The sequence below is a fragment of the Geospiza fortis genome, unplaced genomic scaffold, assembly GCF_000277835.1.
Source record: "Geospiza fortis unplaced genomic scaffold, GeoFor_1.0 scaffold286, whole genome shotgun sequence".
NCBI classification, from domain to species: Eukaryota; Metazoa; Chordata; class Aves; order Passeriformes; family Thraupidae; genus Geospiza; species Geospiza fortis.
The window spans coordinates 585,553-604,156 of NW_005054444.1; the positions used below are offsets into that span (position 1 = coordinate 585,553).

The following is an 18,604-nucleotide window of genomic DNA, read 5'->3' on the forward strand; positions in this document are numbered from 1 at the left end:
ACCTGGCTGGCCTTCCTGGCATGGGTGGCCTTCCTGGCATGGATGGCTTTCCTGGCATGGGTGGCTTTCTTGGCATGGGTGGCTTTCCTGGCACGGATGGCTTTCCTGGCACGGGTGGCTGTTGATGCCTGACACCAGGTCCATCACACACACAAGCTGACAGGAAGCTTGAAGGAAGGCCTCCTCAACTCATCCAAGCCCTGATGTGCCCTTCCTCCTCTGTGGGGACATCAGTGCCATTTCAGGTGTTCGTGCCCCACTGGTGCAGAGGGGACATACATGGGTGATATGGGGGCTCATGTTTCTGGTAGAGGCTTGCCTGTTTCTTCCCGTTCAGAGGATTTTGGAAAGGCTATTTAAATAAATAATAATCAAAACAATATTTTTATTAACAATAATTGAAATAATAAATTAAGTCATTAATTAAATAATGAATGAAAAGCGATTGCAAAGTAAGATGTTAAGGCAAGGGGGCAAAGGAGTATTGGGAGGGACAAGATCTAACACAGTGCTGGAGCATCACGTATGTGGGGCATTCACAAGGAGGTGGGAGAATACAGCTTCAGACCCTTGGGTCCCAGGATATTGTTCCTCCTCAAGAGAGGAAGACATTCTCCACCTCTTTGACTGAGCCCACACCCCTGGGCAGACCAAAGGGGTGTGGTGGTGTAGTGTCATGGTCATAACCTTGAGATGGACACCAGAGGAGCAGTCATCTCTAATGGTTGGTGGTGGTGGCTTTTCCCCTGAAGTCCATAACAGTCCTATGAGCAAGATTTGGCCTTCCCTGGTGATCTCACACCCCAGGCTATCATCTGACTGCCTTGTATGCCATCTGGGAGGATGGGGCATTTTGGGGAAACAGGTAAAGAGCCAACAGCCTCTTCCAGGCTGCCTGCAAGTCTGCCTGCCTGGGTGGAAGATGCAGTTGTTCCTTCAGGCTTGGGAGGAACAGGAACATTGCAACTTCCTATAGGCAGTTTCCTCAGTGAGTCTCTGATTGCGCCACTTCTATACACAGCACCAAGAACCCTTTAAAATTAAATATGCTACTTAAGAGCAGGAACACTGCTCTGGAGAGGCTTCTGTTTATTCTTCAGGTGCAAATGCTCTGCATGGTCTTAGCCTCCTGTGCAGCAGCCCCAGCTCTGCAGAGGAGGGTGCTGAGACTGGATTATGTGTGTCTCACTGCCAGAAGCTCTGTGGTCAGGCAATGTTCAGCTTTCTGTGCTGTGGCATGACTTCTGCACCCCTTTACTCCCTTCCACCCCCACAGACTCACAGAATCTTTAGGGATGGAAAAGACCTGTAAAATCATCAAGTTCAACCCTTAACCCAGCATTGCCAAGTCCTCTCTTAATCAGTCCCCCTAAGCACCATATCTACATGTTCTTGAACACTTCCGTGGTCTTCTGTGTCTCCCCACGTCACCCTGCCTGCTGCAAATCCAGCCTTTCAACACTAGCAGACCATGTCCCGGATGGGTCAAATCCACAAAGAAATCTCCACCGGCTCCATGAGCTTTGGAGCAGGTCCTGGAGCAGGGAATTTGCACCACATGCTCTTTGCTGCTTCACGGCCACGTGTTCCTAATTTCCTTCAAGTCAACCAGAGAAGCTATCAAGTCTTTCCATCACTGAAGAACACAGTGAGCCAAGCACCGTGGGACAAATCCTGCCCCCAGTTTGGAGACCCAGCACCCATGGGGGCAGTGGGGATCTGCAGAGAAGGAGAGAAGCCGTGTTGCACTTCAGACCCAGTGACAGCTGCCACCCGCTCAGCATTAAAGCAAAAAGTCTGGGGGATCTGGGTTTATTCTCCTCCAAATCACTTTATTATATTGTGAGTAATCACAAAGCCTTACAATGCTGCAGGTTCTTTAAAAAAACAGACTAACACAGCGACAGTATTTGCCAGCTTTTGCTAAGACTAGTTTAGCTAGCAGCTAGCGTGAGATTACACAAGGAAATCTTGCAGTCTCCAATTGGATTGTCACATTGGGTTTTAAATTACCACAGTGCTGCAAAGACAGTAACTTTGACAGTAGGTGATAACTGTAATGTTTCATCTATGTACAGGCTTAAAAAAGCAAACAGCTTTCTTTAAAAAAATACATTTTCTGCCAGCAGAAAATAATTCTCTTAAAAAGGCAAAATCCAAAACTCCCACATCTTTCCTCACAAACTGCCCCTGTCCTGCCCTGCAGTTTGTTTCTGTTCCCCTCCAGATCTCTGCCCATAGGCAGCCCCACTGCCTTTTTAAGAAAATCAGCGTTTCCTGTGATTGTGAAGGCTGGTCAAACATCACAAAGGCTCAGTAGAGGGGAAAAATCCCCAAAACTGAAGGGAGGGGTGAAAATCCCACTCTAAGCTACACAAACAAATTATTGAAATTGAGATAGATGGAAATGTGGGAGTATTTCAGTACCAAATTTCAGTATTCAAAGTTAGGTGTTGACTCTGACTTTTATGGGGTCAGTGGGTTTGGGCAACAGGGTTTCCACTTTCCAAGACTTTTGGGGGTATGAGGACAAAACCTGAGCTTCTTCCAACACTCCCAAGGACAATTGTGAGATGAGTTTATATCTGCATCACCTTTACATGGATCTCCCTAAACCAAACATTAAAAGTGGCTCTGATGCAGAGCTTAGAGACCAAACTGCAGATCAGCTTGAGCATGACCCCCATCCAGAACATCCCATCCCCCTGGACAGAGCATGCCAGATGTGGACCAGACTTCAGCAGTCACCACCACTGCTCCTATAAGCAAATTGGAGGCTTCACACATGGCATTGAGTCATGTTGTGCTGCCTTCTCCCACTTCCTCCTAGACTGGAGAAAAAGAGGGTCCAGAGGGGTTCCACTTTGCCAGCATTTCAGCAATGGAGAGAAAAAAAAATCAGCAAAACATTGAGGACCAGGCTTTTTATCAGATTTCAGTTTATCAGATTCACTTGGCAACAAAGGAGCTGTGTGAGAGAAAGAAAAGCCCCAACTCTGGAAAAAACCCCAAAGATCTTTCCTTCAATAAGCAAAGTGCTTCAGGGCCACAAGCATCAGTGTTAATTCTTCCCCTGGCATGTTCTCAGAAGTGTTTTGGCACTGCAAGTTGCCTCACATATGCCCAGATGAGCTGCAGATGTTGTGCTCAGATGGGGAATGTCAGCCTGGAAACAACTTATTCTCATATCCTCTAGGACTGCATCTTGGTTTGATAAGGTCATCAAGAAAGAATCCCTGTCAAAGTTTCCTTCCAAGCTTCCCCAGAAAGGGAGGAGGGATTCTTTTAAATTTTTTTTTCTTTCCTGAGCTAAGCTACATGATCTCTTCCCTTTGCAGGCTCCTTCATCAAAGGCTGGTTCCTGGGTGAGATGTGGCTGTTTGCAGACCCCTCTGCTTCCCTTCCTCCGCTGCACATCACCTCTGACCAATGGCTCACTGAGGTTAAAAAGACAGGAGGTTGCCAAAGCTGGACCTAAGTTAATTCGACATGAAAAGGATCAAGGTGGGAAAACAAGAAGAAATTGGTGGGAAAATGTCTCAGCTTACTCAATGTTTGTTGCACACCTATGCAAATAACATGTAAAACCCAGCACGTTAAGTGCACCCTGTATTCAGGTTTGTCTGGAAATATTTCTTCAAGACTGAAAGTGCATGACAGAAAACAGGGTGCTGCTAATGAAGGCAACATCCAGAAGGCACATTTTGGGGAGTAACAATTAAAAGAAGGATGATGCATGGGTTTGTAAGCAAGCAGCTACAGAGCTGGTACGTTTTGGTGTGTGCTCTGCAGAGGTGTAGCTTTGCTCCTACAAATGTGTCTGAGGCATGAGGGGTTTGCTCCAGACTGAGTGTTCTGCCCTGGGACCCGCAGAGCAGCTTGTCCCCGCATGGTCCAGCACCACCGCTCCTGAGCCAACGGCATGAGTGAGGACCTCGGTGCGCCGGCTAAAATCCAGAGCCTGCGGATAACGCGGACCGAGATTTGAGAGTTTATAAAATCCACAAACAATCAGCCATTGGCAAATACAAATATATAAATTATTGACAGTTTTACAAAAGGCACACTGCAAGCCATCTCAGTCCAACACCTGTACAAGTCCCAAGGCCCCCCACCCTCCCTGCCCCACCCCTTCTTCTTCCCAGCTTTCATCACAAAACATAAGGTGCTGCTGCTACGGATCCATGGCTGTCATGGCAACTGAGGACTTCTTTTTTGGTCAGCCCAATTTGTCGGTGGTACTGTCCTTCTTTGATGGTCTTGAGACACTGTATGTCCTTCCCTAAGGTGATGCTTTTGATGGAAGGCAGGTATTTCAGCAAGGTCTTTGGCAAGGATGAGATGCCTGTCCCAGAGAGGTTGAGCTCTTGTAGGGAGTTCAGACCAAAGATAACTTCAGCAGACAGTGATTTCAAGTTGGGATTGTTGGATAAATCCAGAACCTGGAGGGCTTGGAGTTCCTTGAAGCTCTGAGGAGATAACTCCCTAAAGCTATGCAGGCCACTGAGGGATAAATGAATCAAGTCTTTCAGCCCTGTGAAGTCTCCTTTCTCAACCTTGACCAGAGGGTTTCCATCAAGATTTAAATATCGGAGAGGAATGCCTTGAAGGTTTGGTACAAATGTTAGCCTATTTCCTGAAAGATTTAAGTTCTGGATGTTTGGAATGCTCTTTTCATGGTGTCTTGTAATTGTGCTGAGCATGTTATTGGATAGATCCACATTCAGGGATTTGCCTTGTCCTTTTGAAGCAAAAATGTCCATAGCTATATCCAAAAGTTTGTTATTGCTCAAATCTATGTCACTTAGAGGAGAACTGGAGAAACAGTCCTCTGGAAGGACTTCCAGAGAGTTATGACTCAGATCCAAGGACTCCAGGTACCTAAGCCTGGAGAATGTCGTGGAGGAAATCTTGGCAATTTTGTTGTAGCTCAGGTCGAGACTCACCAGGGTGGTGTATCCAGGGCCAGTAAGCATCGATTCATTTATTGTTTCCAGTTTGTTTGATGATAGATCCAAGTAGGAGGTGTCCAGAGGGATTGGGACAGGAACAATGTGTGATCCTATTCCACTGCAGTCCACCTTGGTCAAGCTAAAGCTGTCAAAGAGACCAAAGGTTTCCACTTCACAGTGGCAGCCAGGGAAGCAGGTTTTTGTGGTACCAAAGCAAGGAAGGAGAAGCAGCAAATTGAACCAGGCCAGGAAATGCATTGTTCTCCTGGAAAACAAGACAATAGAAAAGCAGATCGAATTGCTGTAGAAATTACTTTATGAATGATGTGTAACTGTTTGACTTACGCAGTCTTGTCCTTTCTCTTTACAAAAGGAGAGATTAAGCATACCCTTAAATAGCATGGACATCCCAAAGACTTTTTCTCTCATGTTATGAATCCCAGTGGGAAATTAATGCAGAAAAAAAAATGGGTCAGCAGTCTTTACACACATAACCAAAGTGAGGCGAAATTGGAAATGAGCTGTAAGAACAGTAGGCTGCCTTAAAGCATGATCTATCAAACATAAACTTTTCACTGGACCATGGAAGAAAAGACCAGCTCCTTACTGCACAAATGGACATCCCATCTCCCTCCCTTGGACTTCAGGAGCAAATTTTAGAAGTGTGGATTTGTATCAGGTGGCTAAAAACAATCCTCCTCGGTCTGGTGGCAGCTCCTAACAGAGCAGAGGAACCGAGGCTTGTTCAGTTTAACCCAGCCTTCGCTGTGGTGGGCCCAGCCCCCTGCACAGTGGAGAGAGACAATTTGCTTCATATGGAGTCTTTGGGGAGCCTCTGCTAATTGCATTAAGTGTTCTCTCTGATTAACAGTGCCAGTAAGCAAGGAGTTCTCTCCACTGCTTTGGTTTTGACCCGTCTCCCTCCAAGACAGTTCTGTCTCTCCATCATCTCACACAAGAGATGCAGATCAGAGCTGATCTGCACCCTCCAGCTTTGCTGAACCTCTTCAGATGGCATCCTAACAACAGTGGGCAACAGGAGTTGCATGACTTCAAGAGACAGCCAAAACAATCTTTAGCTCTGTGTCTCTGGAGAGGCCACATAGGAGCATGTCAGCATCCTGCAGGTCAGCACAGAGGCAACAAGGTCTGTCCTCGCTGGTTCCTATTGCAGTCATGGGTGATGACTCCTCATGCCTTACAAATGAGGTCTCCAGAAGGCCAGAAACAAAAAATCTCACCAAACCAGACAAGCAGATCCATCAGCACTGGTCCTTGGCTATGCTGCTGGCCATAAACAGACACTCACGTTCCAACTGCTCATTTAATAAGAAAAAAGTTAAAGAAATCCCTTTAAATGAACGTTTCCATCCTCACTTCAGTCTCCCTGGTCTCTTACCTTCCCCACCACTGTTTAAAAGCACTTCATTAACTTCCTTCCAGTATCGAGTTTCACACACATCCTTTGATCTGGCTGAGATTCCTTCCTCACAGGCCTTGCACCTTCCCAAGACCATTTCCTAGAAATTCACACTTCATCTCCCCTCACCCACCCCTTATATTCAGTTTCTCCCCCTTTTCAGCATGGTCCTCTTGGCCCTGCTCTCATTCCCAGGAGACCGACTGGGGACTACTTGCCAATGTGCAAAAAAAGCACAAGGGGGGAAAAATGTTGCAAAAATACTGTCCTGATCACTGATGGAGTTGTATGGCAGTGTCTCCCAGACCTCCTGCAAAGAGAGAGCAGAAACTGGGACTCTGGCCAAGTTGCCTGCAACTAAACCATTGCTAAAGGCCCCTTTGGGGTCCATTATTCTATAGAAACAACAGAAAATTGGTAAGATGAGCCCTAGCCTCAGCCCATCTCAACTGTTTCTTGAGAAAACACATATGTGTGCAGACAGAACATAGGGGGTGGGGCTCTTCTCTGCAGACACTTTTCCAGATATCCCTTTCCCAATGACATCAAGGCTGATCCCCTCTGGTTCTGTGCAGGCAGACTTAGCTTGCTGCCTTCTGCAGTCCCTCCTAAAATAAATACTACTATTTTTATTTTTTCATGAAGCTGCATTTGGATTGCACTGAAATGGTTTATTACCGGGGAGGTTACAGCAGTGGCGAGTTCCTTGTAAACTAAAACTGCAAAACCTCAAATGTTAAATATCTCACCTACAGGGAAGTACCTACATTGGTATCAGCCCAATCTACTGGCATTTCTTCTCCCAAATTCTACACAGTGGCTATTCCTACTTGATGTCTCTACATAGAAAGGACTTCCCAACTTCTCCTTCAAAAGTGCAGCTCGTTTCCTCATATAATTGTTTTAGCTCTGGTGGGAGCTGAATCAAACACCAGAAGTCCAAAGACACACCAGTGTGAAATTTTACTTTCTGAGCATTGCTAAAACCTTCATTGGCTTCTTATGGAGCATCTGAACAAAACTAAGAGGACAAAATCCAAAGTCCTAATTTAACTGGGAATGGACTTTTAATAGGGCCTGTAGTGGCAGGGCAATGATTTTAAATTAAAACAAGAATAATTCAGACTAGATCTAAGGAAGTAGTTTTCTGTGATGAAGGTGATAAAACCCTGGTGGGTTGCCCAGAGAGGTGGTAGATGCCCCATCCCTGAACACATTCAAGTCCAGGTTGGACGGGGCTCTGAGCAATCTGGACTTGAATGTTGAAGATGTTCCTGATTATTGTGGGGAGTTGGACTGGGTGGCCTTTAAAGGGTCTGTTCCAATCCAAGTTATTCTATGATTCTATGAATTGAGAGAAGAGTGAAAACAGATGCTGGGCTTTGATATGCACCTGCTCAAACCCTTTTGACATGGGAATTCCCCTCCTGATCAGCCTCAAAAATGATTGCCAGAAGTGGGCAGAAGTGTTGCAGTGACTCTCACTGCAACATCCATCACTTCAGCCAGCAGTAAAGACAAAACATGACCCAGCTGAAATGCAGTACACAAAGCTCAGCTGAAGCATTTGCATAGCATCTATTGCCTCTTCCCTCCTCACAACATTGCCACAAATTCTCCCTTACTGGCTCTGCAATTGCTTTGCATATGGGATACAATCCATTAGTACCATTTGGAAACTCCCTTATGGAGCAGCATGGAGCATCACAGGCAAATATGCCACTTGGTTAATAGCTCTGCTAAAATATAGGAGAAATAAAGTTACTGGTCATCTTCCAGTCCAAGAAAGAGCCTCCTGCATTGCCAGATAATTGGCAAAGAGCTTAGTCAGGTACAGGCATGTTTTATTATAGTGTGGAACAACCGATAGCTCTCTTTGAAATGGGGAAAGAAACAGACCGCAGGCATTTACAGTTCTGTGTACAGTGTGTATTTGAAACTGCACCAAAATGCCTCTGGATTGCTGCCCACGAGCTGCTTTGTTGATAAAGGCAGGAAGCCAAGGTATCCCCTTGTAAAAGGAAGAGGAGTTATCCTCTTGCAACACTGGGGAGTTTCACCTAGGCAAACACCATGGACAAGAAACCACTGGCACCATCACCTAGGACAGTGAAGGGAAAGTCAATGGGAGAAAGCAGCCCACCCTGGGGCTGGTTCAGCCATGTCCTCTTCATTTCTATGGCTATGTAGCTATGGAGAGATCCCAGTGATAGGTTTTGGCCATCTGGAAGCTCTAGGGGTCTTTTTATACCTGCCGATTGCAACAGGAGCTGCTGGGGATGCAATATCTTCCCCCATGTTCAAGGTGCCTGTAGTGACTGCAGGGCTCTGGTCTTTATATCTTGCTCATCCTTTCTGCAGGGCAAATATTCTGAGACAACCATAAGGAGAGCCTAAGGTGGTTAATGGAGCCAGTGTTGGACAAGCTACTAGCAGGATGCCAGCCTTCTCCTCAGATCCCACATCTCCCCTTTAGCCTGCGGATGCCCTTGTGCCTTCTCCCTGCTATGCTCAATCATTGCAATGCTGTGTGGCAAGACTCACACAGAAAACTCACACTGAGATTTCCCAGCCAAAAAGTCCCCAACATTAAAAGCAGATTGCAGAGGCATGCCAGGCTCAGATGATGGCCAGGGAGCGAGGTGGGAGAGAAGAAAGCTTTGTTACTGTGTTGTTGCAAATTTACGCTTCTCACCACATTTGATTTCTTCCTCCTCCTCTCCCTTAAAGACTTTTCTCGTTAGGGAGATCAGCTGACACATCCCTCCCTGGATGAAAGCCCATTGCTTGGGGACTGGTCCCCCTCTTCGGGAATGCGGATATTAAGAGGATGCTACCTAGGCTACCTCCAGTTGCCCTGGCAACCACCAAGCTGGAATTCCCCATAGGAAAAAATCAATGACTAATTAAAGAAATAATACAAGGGGAGGTGTTTTAGAGTTTGCTGTTTGATGGAGTCAGGAAACAGCTGCCCCATTCTTCATTCCCTCGGCCTCCCTCAACATGCCTCTGAACAAAGCATCATCTTAAATACAGCTGGGGTTGGGGCTAAAGGCCCAAATTCACCCAATGAAGCTTGAAGTATATGGGTAAGAAGTGCAAAAAAAACCCCAAAACACCAGGTCGTCTCTACGGTGGGGTGAAGAAAATGAAGTTGCTCCGGAAGGGGATGAAACCAACCTAGGACCATACACATCTCTGTAGATGTCCCTCTCCCCATTGTCCATGACAGAGTAGGATGCCCAGTCTCCCTGGTTACTGCTTCCCATCCCATTCTTGGCTGCATCTTCCAAACCCTAGTCCTTCCCAATAACCAGGTGCACTTGAATAAACCAGTTTGGGTCACTGATCCAACAAAAACCCAGTTTTCCAACAAATTCTGGTGACCATCCATAGGGATACCATCTCTCACACAGGAGTGAAGAACACAGAACCTGTCTTTTCCATAGCAGCCCACAACCAGAGCAGATCAGATATGAATCTGTAAGGCATGGTGGACAGATCCTGGTAATTTCTACATTTCTTGCCAATATTAATGCTGGATGAGCAGCAAATAGACCAAATTTCAAAGAAAAAAGGCAAAAAGGGAGAGCTGAAGTCCACCTGTCCCAAATAGAGTTGTTGCCCTAGCAAAGGACAAAAGTGTTGTATTAGCAACAATATTTCAGGAAGAAAATTTTGGGATTGTCTTCTGCCTCTTTTATCAGCCAAGTAAAGAAATAAACAAAGTCTTCACAGCAAAGCTCACCAGGCCCACTTGGCTGCCAGCACTAATTGGGGTCAGGGGAAAAGGAACTTTATTGGAAAGTGAAACAAGTGCATAGGTTATGATAGAGGTCATAAATCCTCCAGACTGAAGGGGAAAAAAAAGTTGGCTCTGGCTCTTTCTCTTTTTAAATATCTTGGAGGCTAAGTGGCAGCTGGGACAGCAGCTCCAGAGCACCAGAATGCTCCAGAGTTTCTTCTCGACAACAAAATTGCATAAGAGACCTTTCCCCCCCTTCTCCACCCATTAATTATTCTGTAAAATTAGAATAATTACCGACTAAAGTGCAGCACTAGCAGCAGCTACACTTTTCCAGCGTGGACTCTCCCGGCTGAGCCCAAATGATGCCGCAGATGCAATCGCGGTCGGGTCTCCAGATCCCATATGCCAATTTGAGCAGGCAGCAAAACTAGCTCAAACCAGCCTACAGCCAGAGACCATTAAACCCTGGCTGCAGACACACACCCCTCCCATAATAAAGAGACTGCTGCTGACAAGGTTACTCTTTTTTTGTTGTTGGTTTTTTTTCGTGTGAATCTATTGAAAGTAAAGGTCATCCAGGCTTTTGCTTCGCCTGCTTCAGACCAGCTCTTCCTGCAGAAGGCTTCCCCACATAAATGCTGCAAAGACCTCTTGATAAATATTATTAAACCTCACAAAAAATGTTGGTGTAAATAGGAACAGTGTTTTCTGACCCGCTTGTTACATTTTGTTGTTTGCTGGTTTGGGAGACACTTTGCAAACAGTCCTGGTTTTATGCTCAGTGTTTGAGACTTCTGGGGTTTAGGGAGAGGAGAGCTAATGGGAATTCAAGAAGTATGTGGTTTTTATGTTTAATCCTGCATTTGTTAGATGGGTTTGAGAGAGTTCAGTGGAGTTACTCTTGGTGTAACTAATTCTTTCTGAAAGAAATCAGAAAGATTCTGATCTTTTGGCAGGATCAGAATCAGTCCCTTTGTTCTTCCAAATTGCACTTGATTTCATGGAGGCCTCCATCAGGAGACATTGCACAAGTCACTTTTAGGGGATAAGTTATCACCCTTCACTTCACTCTGATGGTTTTATCTGTGGGACTTGCAAAGCTGCTTAGAACAGCAAAGGCATCCCAAATTTTCTAGTGGGATATAAACACAGGGATTTGCAACCCTATTTCCCTTCCAGTGCATGCAAGCGTTAGGATAAGGGGAAGCTCAGCCAGTGGGGTGGTGACTTTAGCCCTTATGGTTTAATGTAAAGAGACACCAAGGGCTTGAGCAGGAGTGAAAAGGCATCCTGCAGGGGCCTGAATCCTGCTTTTTGCTTCATGTTCCTGCTCCCTGGGAAAAATCAGAATGAAATGCAAGGAATGCAAAAAGAAAAAACTAAAAGATTTCACTATTAATTCCTTTGTGCTTTAATTATTTTGCCTGGCAAGATCATGGAGCAGATCCTCATGGAAGCTTTGCTGAGGCAGACGGAAAATAAGGAGGTGGTTGGTGATAGCCAACATGACTTCACTAAGGACACATCCTGCTTGACAAATTTCATGGCTTTCTATGACACAGTTACAGTGTTGGGGAATGAGGGAAGAGCAACTGACATTATCGACCTGGACTTGTGCAAAGCATCTGACACTGATCCACACAACATCTTAATCTCTATGGAGAAAACGTGGATTGGATGGTTGGATGACTCAGTGGATAAGCAAGTGGCTGGACAGTCACACTCAAAGAGTTAAAGTCAACAGCTTGATGTTCAAGTGGAAACCAGTGCGGAGAAGAGAAACTGCATAAACAGAGACAAGATGGTACTTCCTGATCTGGATAAGAACTCCACTGCCCTGCATCAAGTCTGTGTTTGCAAGACTTGAATCTCACCAAACCCCATGGAATAAAGGTTGTGGACAGCCAGAAGGAGCAAAGAACAAAAAACAATATGCCATTTCACATTTTTCTGTCTTGGTTATTTCCATGCGCTTTTCTCCTCTCTGGACAGAAATTGCTGAGCCAAAACTGCAATGACTTTCCTGCATTCAAACATGCTCTCCGTCCTTTAGGGACATTTTTGTAGATGTTACAGGGGATGGGATAGATAAGATTAGCAAACACAAAGCTAAATTAAGCATCAAAAACATCGAAACCATTTCACAACCCCAAAGGCAAAGCCAAGCAGCCCCTCAAGCCACCACATGGGCTGCAGAAAAGATGTGTGTGATTGACCTAGAGGGAACCCAGCACCTCCAAACCACACAGCTCCACACTATGGATCTGTGTTCAAATATAGAATCATTTAGGTTGGGAAAGACCTTGAATATCATTGAATCCAGCTGTTAACCCAGCACTGCCAAACCCACCACTAAACCCTGTCCTTAAGTGCCACATCTGCGCATGTTTTAAATATCTCCAGGGATGGTGACTCAAACACTTCTCTGGGCACCCTGTTCCAATGCTTGACAACCCTTTCGGTGAAGAAATTTTCCCTAATTGGCAATATAAACATCTCCTAGTGCAACTTGAAGCTGTTTCCTCTTGTCCTATTGCTTGTTACTTGGGAAAAGACACTGAAATGCTTGCTTGGCTGAAAGTCTCTGCTCTATTTTTTTTAATGTAAAAAGAAAATCCTTTATTTAATAAAGAAATGGAAAGACTTATTTTAATAGACTTTGTTACAACTGTTAATGTCACAATTCCCATCTGCTTTGCAAGAGGCCATGGATAATTTATCGTTCTAGTGCTTAAACAGCTAGTAGTTTATTCCACTTGGGCAATCTTCCCCCTCAGGCATCCCTCATTCCCCCTGGAGGAGGAAATCAAGGTGCAGGGTGAGGGTGGTGTATTTTGGGATCTGACAAAAGGAAAACATGTGCAGGCAGGTCTGCCAGCCCATACAGTAACTTCCAGCTCATTTACATCCGTGGCTGAAATTCAGTTTCTGCCACACTAAAAGCTTTGTGCCTTGTAAAGATGCATTTTGTGAGGGAAGATCAACCCAGCTCCAGGGAATTTTTCCTCAGTGGGAAAATGCTGGTGCCACAACCAGCACAGGAAAATGAGGAATTAAATCACTGTGGCATTGGGATTTGCACAACATTCCCACTTCTCTGCTCAGCCCAGAAAGCTGTCAGCTTAATAGCAGTTTATTTCCAGGTGGAGGAATTAGTCTCCTGTGGATTTTGAAAGCAATTTTGCTTTCCAGCCTCAAGTCAAACTGTGCTTGTGCCCAGAGGGGGCATTTCCAAAAGGAAATTGTTTGCCAGGCCTCCTGAGTGGCTGGGGGCAGGGGAAGGCAGGTGTTGGAGTGGTTCAGCACCAGGAGGGATTCACAGGGTTCTATGGGAGCAGACGGGATGTGAGCATCCCAGCCCCACCATTGCCTCCCGGCTATTCCAGCTGCAGAACCACTCAAACTGGGAGCTTTGGCAGCTGCAAGTGGTTCCCAGCAGCCTGGGATGCATGGAATCAGTCAAACAGGTGCCAGCAAGGGATGGAAGGGCTCAGAACTTTCTCCTGCTCTAGAATCACTTCCAGCGTGGCCATCCTGAACTCTTTTAACCCTAACAACTCCTATTTCTTGTCCTCCCTGCTCTGCCTGTTAACTGTGAGCATTTCTAAGAGCAGGAGGCCTCACTATCCTGGCACTCACTGAGTATAAAAGAGACTTCATCTCTGCCAGGAACACAAATATTTTCTTAACCATCTCAAACTCAGCCTGAATAGAATTTTTATCATAGCAACATGTCCCAGAATGGGAGGCCTCCGTTATTTTGGCACAAACTTGGGAACAGACCAGCCCTTCAGCATGGTGCTTCACAGCCAAAGGAGAGTCTTACACGGAGTTTTGTGCCAGTCCTAGAGCATTTTGCTGTAGAATGACCTGGTGAAGCTACCCCATCACCTCCAGTGCCCAAGAACGCACTGTGAGGCACAAAGGGAGTCTGGGAGTGCCCAGGCTTTACCCAAATCTCAGCAGTAACCTTTGAGAGGATTAAATCCTCCACCTTTCTTAACTAGTCAAGTATTGAAAGCGAAAATTATGCCAGCAAGCTTCTCCTGGAGCCTCAGCCCTTGGTGGCGCACACCTGACAGCCAACCCCAGACAGCTCCTGCTCTGGCTCCTGCTGTGATGATGCTTTTTCACTGCACTCCAGCTCCCAGAGACATGATATAATTCCAGAGGAATGCACTCCAGGATGAACACCATATGCCAGCGAGGAACGTTAAGAGGTGCAGCACGGGGAGAGGAAACCTCCTGCACACACCAGATACTTCTTGGTTTTAGCTGTTGGAAGAGCTGATCAGCCACGCCACTGTGCCCAGCTGGGAAATGCCACATGCCATGCACATCCCTGGGATAGCAGCCACCATGTTGTGTGCCAGGGAAGTGCAGGTTGCAAGGACCCACCAGCAGCTCTCTGGTCAATGAGGGAAAGGCGTGATGCCTATGGATGTACCCCACATGCCCGATCTGGATTGCTTCCCATCACCCCAGAGGGCTGGCCTGAGCTGCAGAGAGATCATGCTACATGGATGGGTTCCCCCAGAGATGATGAGCTAGGCAGGAGGAAGGAAACAAGAGAGAGGAGGGAGGAGAAGGTGGTACATCCCAGGGTGATGCCTCTGCTCTTGCTGGTGAGACACATCCCACCAAGAGCAAACAACTCATCACAGCCTCATCATCCTGTATCCCTAATGGCTTTCCAGCCCTTTCTCCTTGAATCATAGAATCACTAAGGTTGGAAAAGATCTCTAAGAGAATTGAATCCAATTGAATCCATTACAGCAGAGGTGGCTGCAGATGAGGTTTAAGTACTGCCTCCAACAGCATGCCTTTGTCATGGTGCAGCCAGCACTGGAAAAAATCATGAGAAAGCAGTGGGAAAAGAAATTCAGCCTGGCTGGGCAGCACCTTCAGCCCTGGCAGAAGGATTTTAAGAGGACCCCATGCAGCTTTAGCTTTCTGAAAGGCAGGAGATGCCAATCTCCCTTCTCCTAACAGCTCTGAGGGGCTGCCGACTTCAGTGAGGAAGGGCAAAACGAGGAGACTGGGAGTTCAGCTGGGTGCCTGATGGCACTGCTCCAGCTGGCCCAGGGATCCTTTGTGGGCTTTTTATTTGTTTTTGTGGTTGGATTTTTGTCCATGCACAATAATCTCTGGGCCCTTTTGCTGTCTGTGGCTCTCAGCGTGCAGCTGCAGACCCTCCACTGAGGAGATAATAAACACAATCCTGGCCATTATTGTTGCAAACAGCACAGCTGGAGGCTCCCATCTCATTCCCCTCATGGCCTTTCTTTGCCCCTCCTCTCCAATAATTCTTGCATCGTGATGCTGCAAACAATGAATGCCAGTGAAACTGCTTGGTGGAGCATCAGCTGGGGCTTCAGGAGCTGCCCTCACCCCAGTGAAGCATGTGAGACATTTACTAGACCCAATGGGTCTCCTACAAGGTTTGGGAAGGGGGGATTTGGGGAGGGGAAGGATTGTAGGTAGAGCTGATAAAGGGTTTACCAGTAGTGTGCCATTCCCACCATGATTCCCACTGCAGATGATGCTTCATTGCCCCCATGATGTGCAGCTATTTCCCTCCCCTCCTTGGCCTGGGATTCTCCAGTCCCTCTTGGCTGATGGAGGATTTTGGAGAAAGATCATCTGAAGTGGGTTGGGAGAGCCATTTCCCCTGCAGGACCAATTTCCCACCACTGATGCTACCCTGAGTCCCCATTTAAGTGCCTCAGTTTCCCTCCTGACACTTTAAGGATGACTAGTACTAGGTCTGAGAGGTGTTCACTCACCCCCATCCCCAGGTTTAATTCCCACCAGTTTAACTGGGAAAGGAGCACAAGGCCTGTGGGTCTCACCCCACACAGAAGTCCCCAGCCAACACTGCCACTGCTGTAACTGCTCCAGACAAATGCTAGCACGGTCCCTGGGCACCATGTCCAGCTCCTGCCTTCCTGGACACTCTAGGGACAGCAACCCTGCTTTGCCCTCTGCAAAATGGGCAGGGGAGAGGGAAGGGGATGGATGAGACTGGCCAGGTTCAGTTACCTTCTGATCCTATAATTCTTTGAATTGGAGATTGCTTGCAAGAAGTTACAATGCTTTGGTCCTGGACAGATACAAACTGAACTTTTGCAGTAGGATTAAAGCGCTTTGGAGAAAGGACCTCCCCTGTCCTGCTCTGTGAAGTTTGGCCTCATCATGCCAACTGCTACAGGCATATCGTTCTCAAGGATGGGAGGAAAACAGGCACTTTTGGGGTCAGGAACTTGTCCTGCCCCACTTGGAGACAGGTGACACAAGCCCCATGCACATGTGTCACCTCAGACATGGTGGGGTTGAGGAATCACAGCTGGTTTGACCCATCAGTCACAACAGGAGTTTGAGTCTCAATTTTTCATGAGGAGGATTATCTTATTCAAAGTAAAAAAAAAATCCTTGAAAATACAGTGCCCATCCCTGAAAGTGTTCCAGCGTTCCAGGCCAGGTTGGACAGGGCTTTGAATAAGCTGCTCTAGTGGAAAGTGTCCCTGCCCATGGCCAGGGTGTTGAAACTGGATGATCTTTAAGGTCCAACCCAAACCATTACGTGATTTCTCTCCCCACCCCTGGGTTTGAGCTGCTGGCAAGAATCAGGGGAAAGGAGAGGAATCACCATCACAGAGACAGAGACTGCAAAAAAGAATGAGGAAGGGAGAAAGGGGAAAGAAAAGAAACCCTGCAGACACCAGCACTCAGACATTACACACAGCACGTGGCCCTCTGTCTGCTATGCTGAAGATAAAGTGCTTTTTTCCAGTTTGCCACTGCTCTGACAGGAGATTTCCAGCCTGGTTAATGCAACTCAGGAATGTCCCATGCTAAGGCAGCCAGGATGGTTTGATCTCTTGCAGTGTCTGCAAGCAGACGGGAAGGCTGGGGCGATTCCCAGAGCACACATTTCCTTCCCCCGCTGCTGCACACCATGAATGCAATAGAAACTCCCAGGAAATTAATTCCACCCCCCCTAAAAAAAAAATTGCAATAAAGATTAAAATATGAAGATTTCCTTGTAATGAATGGCTGAGCCATTCATACATTTGCCTCGATAGGTCCAGGTGCCAAGTTTTAAGACAAGAAACAGCTTGCTCAAGCCAGCCTTTATCTCTTCCCAGCCCTCAACATCTCCGTGTTGGGAAGTTTCTTTTGATAGCCTGCCAAGGCAGCCAGTGCTGCAGCTCCCGTGCAGAGCCTGGGGGTGCCAGGGGTCAGGAGGGCTGCCGGACAAGGATGCCTTGTCTCATCCCACCCTCCAGACTCTGCTTCTCCTCACCAACCAGCTAACAAAAGAGAAGGAGGAGGAGGAAGGAGGAGAGACTGAAAGAGGATAAAAAAAAAAAAGCAGTTAGGGATGGAGGGAAAACTCTAAACCCCTGGAAGACGGTGGCTCACCTTTTACTCCCAGTTCAGTCTTGCACAGGGGTGACACTCACTGCTGCTCACTGTGTGGCTGCCTGAGGGAGCACAGGATGCTTTTCCCTATATATAAAAAAAAAAAAAATCCACAAAACCCCTAAAAACTTCTGCATGTTTTTTTTTCCTTTTCTCCCAATTTCCTCTCATCCATTCAATGCTGATTTGTTCCTTGCACTTAGTTGTAAAGAATAGGGGGCAGGAGACCCCCATCCCACCCCTGCAGCCTTTCCTGCCAGTCCAGCCTGTCATCAGAAATTAATGTCCCCTGGGATGTCTGTCACGTCCTCGTTCCCTCCAGGCATTTTGTTATTGCTCCCCACTGCCTCTGACAGCAGCTGCTCAAATTCATTCACAAATCAGCAACGTCTGCCCTGCTCCGGGATGCCGCAAGGGAAAATCCGTCCGAGCGCTGCCCCCCGAGCCTCCTGCCTGCCCCGGTGCCAGCTCCGCTCCCCCCGCGCACCCACCGCCTCTGGAGCCGGGCAGGGCAGCTCCTCCTGGGCCATTTATAACCCGCATGGGAGCAGGCACCTCCCCGTGCCCTCCGGGCCAGGGGCCGGGACTGCCTCCCGTGGGTCACCGTGGGACCGGAGCCAGGCCCCGCCTTGCCAGGGCGATGGCACACACTGACCCGCTGTGCTGTGAGCGCCTGGCTGCCGACAGCCAGCCCCCGGCCAAGTTCAGCCTGCAAATCCTCCCGGGGACGTGCGAGCTTCCTCCGCTCCTTTCAGCATCTAACACATCCAGCGTGCTTCTTGTTCCCGGAGAGATCGGCGAGACGGTCCGACCCTGCCCTTCCCCGGCGCCTCCTCTGCCGGTGTTCCTCCCCCTGCTCCTCGCCGCTGCAATAGCCCGGCGCTGCCGGCCGAGCTCCGGAGCGGCAATCAATGCGATATTTCAGCGCAACGCCAGCGATCGGCACCGGCTGCTCTCCGCACAGCAATGGCACAGTGTCCAGCCAGACAAGTTTCCCACTGTAACTTCCGTGAATGCTGTTATTCAGGCGGGCGGCAGCTGATTTATCATGGCAGGCAC

The 18,604-nt window shown here is 47.5% G+C and overlaps 1 protein-coding gene across 3 annotated transcripts in view; it reads right to left on the reverse strand.

Moving 5' to 3' along the window:
• Positions 1-1,805: 1,805 nt before the first annotated feature.
• Positions 1,806-18,604, reverse strand: part of TSKU (tsukushi, small leucine rich proteoglycan) — a 17,661-nt gene continuing 862 nt past the window's right edge. Inside the window, exons 2-3 of one of the 3 annotated variants that reach the window (XM_005427393.2) lie at positions 17,546-17,632; positions 1,806-5,217 (exon numbers count right to left, since the gene is read on the reverse strand). In XM_005427393.2, coding sequence (XP_005427450.1) covers positions 4,152-5,210 — 1,059 coding nt within the window. In that variant the 5' untranslated portion in view covers positions 5,211-5,217; positions 17,546-17,632 and the 3' untranslated portion in view covers positions 1,806-4,151. Of the gene's footprint in view, positions 5,218-5,955; positions 6,057-17,545; positions 17,633-18,604 lie in introns of those variants that run through there. The other 2 variants (XM_031062307.1, XM_031062306.1) reach the window with 2 other exon arrangements.